Source organism: Aptenodytes forsteri, unplaced genomic scaffold (assembly GCF_000699145.1).
Source record: "Aptenodytes forsteri isolate BGI_AS27 unplaced genomic scaffold, ASM69914v1 Scaffold166, whole genome shotgun sequence".
NCBI classification, from domain to species: Eukaryota; Metazoa; Chordata; class Aves; order Sphenisciformes; family Spheniscidae; genus Aptenodytes; species Aptenodytes forsteri.
In genome coordinates, this window is record NW_008796110.1 from 2022328 (window position 1) to 2028142 (window position 5815).

Consider the following 5815-nt stretch of genomic DNA (forward strand, 5'->3'; position numbering starts at 1 on the left):
TCCCTTTGGCCAGTTTGGGTCAGCTGTCCTGGCTGTGCCCCCTCCCAGCTTCTTGTGCACCTCCAGCCTTCTCAGTCGGTAGAGCAGGGGAAGCTGAAAAGTCCTTGACTAGTGTAAGCATTACCTAGCAACAACTAAAACATCGGTGCATTATCAACTTTGTTCTCATCCTAAATCCAAAACACAGCACTGTACCAGCTACTAGGAAGGAAATTAACTCTATCCCTGCCGAAACCAGGACACCTTCTCTTCATCATCCCCTGGCCTCAGGTGCTGCATATCACACTCGATAGCTGTTAGACAGAAGACAAATGGATACTTATCACTGACACAGTGCAGTTCATATTATCTGTTTTATTCCTCAAATCAAGCTCTGGGATGACTGGTTATAACCTTAGTTTTACAGATCTGAGAACAGACAAAAGAGGCTTAGCACAGTTTGGTGCTAAGACTTTTTTTTTCCCCCAGAGTAGTTGAAGAACTATTTTCCACCAATGCCCCATCTTAATGTCTTTAAAATGTGTGACTCTTGCAAACCCTTAATTTCATCTCCTATGTCATATATGAATTAGGGAATGGGTACAATAGGAGTGGGTACAATTACTGGTATCTCTTCCTAGTTGCGCTACCTGAAATGAGTCTGTCTGTCTGACTCCTTTCTTGGTCTCAGTAACAGCTTTTAATGCAGCCCTCTCTGAAGCCTGTTCATAAGTCCTTTTAATTGACCGGGTTTGAACACAACATTCCCTTTTCGGTAAGAAGATAGTTAGCTCTCATTTCCTCATACAAATGTTAGATTAGTCATAATTTTAGCCAAGGGAAATTTAGACCAATGTATTTTTTTAGGTACATCCCCAGACAATGAAGGATAACAGACGTTTCAGAAACCAGCAACAGGGGCAAGCAGTCATCATGCCAAATCAGTCCGAAATGCTGACAGGGTGAAACACGTAGACACTATTTGTTCTTATGATTCAAAGCCATAAATCCTCCAGGGGCATTAGGTGTCTGAACCATCTGCCCTTTGGCACCTCTGCAGCAAATGGTAAATCCATTGGTACCATGTACAAGACATCTGTTCTCAAACGCTATTTCTTCTTGATTTGGGGAAATCTCTCTTTTGTTCACACTTCATAAGATTATCCTAACTACTGGCCTTAAAACCTGTCCTTTTAGTACCCCTGCTAGCTTTTTTTGAGGAATAATTGTTCCTTATTCAGTTTGCTGGCTCCTATGAATCCTTTTCCTAGACACTCATCTCTCTCTGTGTCTGGGCACTTAGCCCAGGCTATAGATTTCAAAGGCAGCAGGGTGCTGAGAGGTTAGACACCGTAATGTGGTAAGTACCTTTGTGGATCTAGCATTTCACCATTAGCTGAAAATTGATACTCTGTTATTTGTTTGAGCAACAGCTGTATATGCAATATATAGATAAAAGTGTACACAAAGTGTTTTTTGTGTTGGAGATAGCTTACACAATTCATTATAAATGTAGCAACAAGGCTGAAGTGCATTTTGTTTTGTTCCTATTCGTACTTAACACATTCTTCAATGTAGAGATGCTAAGATGCACACAGTACAGTCATGATTGAACTTGCTGCTGCAATGATGGAATAGTGTTTCTTCTACACCATTTTGACTGAAAATAGCTTTTTTAGATACTGCAGCTTTTCATTGCTTGATATCCATTCCACACAGATTGTAGATGGCTGTATATAGTGTATTATATGTATGCATTTTGTAATATTTGCATTTGAGTTTTATGTGGGAAGATTTTTTTTTCCTAAGAGCCATTGCATGAATAGAAATAGCTGAAAAATGTACTCTCAAAATTTGTGAGGTAACAAATTATTCCTTTATGTCATTTTTTAGGATCTGTTTTACTTTTCGAACCTGAATGACTCTGGGGACACTTAAAAGCTTGGCATTGTTTTTCAGTTTTTCCTTTTTAACAGTGAATTGCTGTTTGTTAAATTTATAGGATGTCTGCTAAATATTTCTTTTACATTTCAGCCCTGTTACTTGAGAAAGAGGTTGCCGTAAAGGTCTTTTTGAGTGTTTATCACAATAGCTTAATATCAGTTTAGAAAATTGGATAAAGATTTCATAGTACAGTGTCCATCTTTTCATTACTGGATTGTCAAAGATACCTGGCAAATATGAAGGTCACCTGCTATATGAGCTCATCTGTTGTTATTGGCAAATTAGCTGTCCGTCATGGGGACCCAGGCTGTTGATAAAAATATGAAGAAATATGTTGCCAGAGAAAGGCACTATATTCCATTTTAAAGCAGATAAATTATTTATATCTTCATACTATTTATAGATGGTAAAGAAATGTGTACAAACAATTTTTGTTAGAAATGGCAGATGTGCTGATTTGCAAATATTATTTCTTTCATATAAAGCAGAGAAGAATTCAGGATAAATCTAAATGATAGTATGCATCTCTCAATCTAATAAAATAATAAAGTAACTTCCCAAGAAATTGATGCATAGCTGAAAAAGGTGATATGTTTGCCTGCGACTAAAACTGGCTGATATAATTTGAAAGTTGTTATTTTCATACTGGCAGTTGTTAATTCCATGCTTCAGCTATGCCATGTCTAAACTTGATTCAAACTTAGGATCTGCCTGTGCAGAGAACTATTGAAGTCGATTAAATTCTGCAGAGGCAGAACAAAATCTGGTAGTGAATCCCAAGCATTTTCTAAATATTACATAGAATAGAATAGAATAGAATAGAATAGAATAGAATAGACTATTTCAGTTGGAATAGACCTACAACAATCATCTAGTCCAACTGCCTGATCAATTCAGGCCTGACCAAAAGTTAAAGCATGTTGGTAAGGGCATTGTCCAAATGCCTGTTAAATATTGACAGGCATGGGGCAGCTTTGAACAATTCCCACTCATTCTTTGAGTAAAAGAAATAAAAAAAGGCTTCATAAATACCTTTATTTTGTTTGTTTGTTTGTTTTACTTAAAGATTAAATACATTCAGCTTAAGAAAGCTAACACAAGAGACCTCTGTAATGTCTTCATGTAGCTCTACATCCTAAGCTGCATCTGGCTGGACCTTTGTTTTCATTCAAATCCTATCACTGACAGTGTGTATCAACCTAATTTGTGAAGTATTTTGGAAAAACATAAGGTTGACATTTTGATAGGGAGCACAAGATTGTTGAGAAAGTTGGAAAGCCTCCCCATATACAACATAGCCATCTAACTGTGACTTTAGTTGTCTAATTACCTTTAATGCATAGACATGTATATGCCCCGAATGATCTTATACATCAGAAAATAAATACCAGCATTCATTAAAAATAGAACAGCTCTTTTAAAACACATTCTTATTCTTTCTCACACTGAAGGCAATCTTCAATGTAGAAGTATTTAGATGCAGAGATGCAAAAATTATCATTTGTTTTGCCTTTGTCTAGTAACATGTCACTTTTTGTTAGAAATAAACATTTTCTCATTTTCTTAATTTTCTGGTTTTATTAATGATTAGATTCTCCACAAGAGGCTCTTATTTTGGGAATAACAACAGGCAAGAGCAAGTACTGGTGGGAGTTAGATGTACCAATGCAAATCAGGCAATAGTTCTTACAGAAAAAATAATTAAAATAAATAAATCAGCAAACTATCACAGAAGGATCATCGATGGTATAGGAAGTTGGTGTCAATCTGGACTCAGTGCTTCATGAAACAGGCTCAAGGAATTTCTCTCCTTGTCTGCTCAAACATAGATAACAGTGTCCTAATTGGGAAGTAGAGATTCCCCTGCATCGGTGTATGAAAGCCATTAGAAATCACTGAGTTTCTGTAGAAATTTGTCCCTTTTTGCAGGACAGGTAAAATGTAAAGATTTCAATTAGCACTTTCCTCCTTCTGTCAGGAAGAGATATAAATATCATCTCTGAGTTTGTGTTCATTTGCTGATTAGTAATTTAGAATATTCAATGACAACCCAAAACCTCTTAAATAATTAAGACAACAATTAAGAATGTCATAATAACAATTAGAAGTGATCTGTATGTATTCGTTCATAAGAGAACATTTCAAATTATGTACTTGATTCTGTAACCACAGCATTTATTGTTAATCTTATACTCTGTGTTGAAAAAGCAGAGGTGTATGATAGTACCTGGTACTGGAGAGCCACATTATGAACATAAGATAACTGTCAAATTGCGGCTCCATGGTTAAATGCAACCCTGTGGCAAGGCTTAGTTCTCAGCTGTCGTAAGTTGGGGTAGGTCTGTAGAACTCAGTCTGGCTGAGCCAGAGTGTGGTGCTTGAGGATCTGGCTCAGGCTGTCGTTTAAAATTTTATACAAAAAATATAGTAACAGGTAACTGAGTTGTGCTCTTTAGTTCAGCATTAAGTGTGTAAGTTTATACAGTGCATATTTCAAAATATATAGATAAGGTAACTTTTGGCTGCACTGCTATATGTCAGATTAACATCTTGTTTTCTTTGCCTGCCTGGTCAACTATGGATTATCTAAAGTGTGGATATTTAACATTTTAAAATTCTTCTTTTTCCCTTTTAATTTTTCTCAGGAGGTGTTTGCATTGCTCAGTCACTCAAAATCCCTCGAGAACCAAGACCAGGAGAATTTGAAAAGATCATCAAGCGCTTGTTGGAAACTCCAAATGCTCGAGCAGTGATCATGTTTGCGAATGAAGATGATATTAGGTACCTGTTTCTTAATTTTGCGTATTGAAGATATTCTCTCTCCACAGAGGTGCTCAATTGGCTGGTGCAGAATAGGATAACACAGGAGGTTTCAGATTCAATCCTATGTAAAAATTCTTGGAAATCTGGTGATAAGAAATTGAGTTGCAATTATACAGTGTGCTGGTCCTTTATTCTGTGGAGATCTAACCTGTTCCTAGTTCTTAAGAGTGCAGCTCCAATAGATTGTTATTTGGTGACTGAAAAGCAAGAAATCAATAAGAATGCTAGAAAAATATGGCTAAAGAGGAAACAAATTAACTTGTAGAGTACTATATCCTGAGTTCACTACAGCTGTTGTTGAATATGCTTTAGACTGTGAAAACTATTGACTAATTGGTTAGTGTGAGCTTACTTATGCATAGCCAGAATTAATGCTGGGGATTCTGAAGTTCTTTGTAAATGCAGTTTGTTTAATTAGTCATTTGTTGTTTATTTTCAGGCGAATACTGGAAGCAGCCAAAAAAGCTAATCAATCGGGACATTTCCTCTGGATTGGCTCAGATAGTTGGGGGTCAAAAATTTCACCAGTTCAGCAGCAGGAAGAGATTGCAGAAGGAGCAGTAACCATTCTGCCGAAAAGAACATCAATAGATGGTAGGAACGCACACGGCACAAAACCCTCATTTTCTGTCAATGATCAAGCACTCTAACTCTTTTTAAAAAAAAAAAATTAAAAAATCATAGAATCATGGAATAGTTTGGGTTGGAAGGGACCTCTAAAGGTCATCTGGTCCAACCCCCCTGCAATGAGCAGGGACATCTTCAACTGGATCAGGTTGCTCAGAGCCCCGTCCAACCTGACCTTGAATTTTCCAGGGATGGGGCATCCACCACCTCTCGGGGCAACCTGTGCCAATGCTTCACCACCCTCGGCATGAAAAATGTCTTCCTTATAGATAGTCTAAATCTACCCCCCTTTAGTTTAAAGCCATTCCCCCTTGTCCTGTTGCAACAGGCCCTGCTAAAAAGTTTGCCCCCATCTTTTTTATAAGCCCCCTTTAAGTACTGAGAGGCTGCAATAAGGTCTCCCCGAAGCCTTCTCTTCTCTCGGCTGAACAACCCCAACTCT

General features: G+C 37.5%; 1 protein-coding gene across 1 annotated transcript in view; it reads left to right on the forward strand.

Annotated features, from left to right (window-relative positions):
- Window positions 1-5815, forward strand: part of GRM8 (glutamate metabotropic receptor 8) — a 395144-nt gene that overhangs the window by 162598 nt on the left and 226731 nt on the right. Inside the window, exons 3-4 of the mRNA XM_009286787.1 lie at window positions 4569-4704; window positions 5186-5340. Coding sequence (XP_009285062.1) covers window positions 4569-4704; window positions 5186-5340 — 291 coding nt within the window. The remainder of the gene's footprint in view (window positions 1-4568; window positions 4705-5185; window positions 5341-5815) is intronic.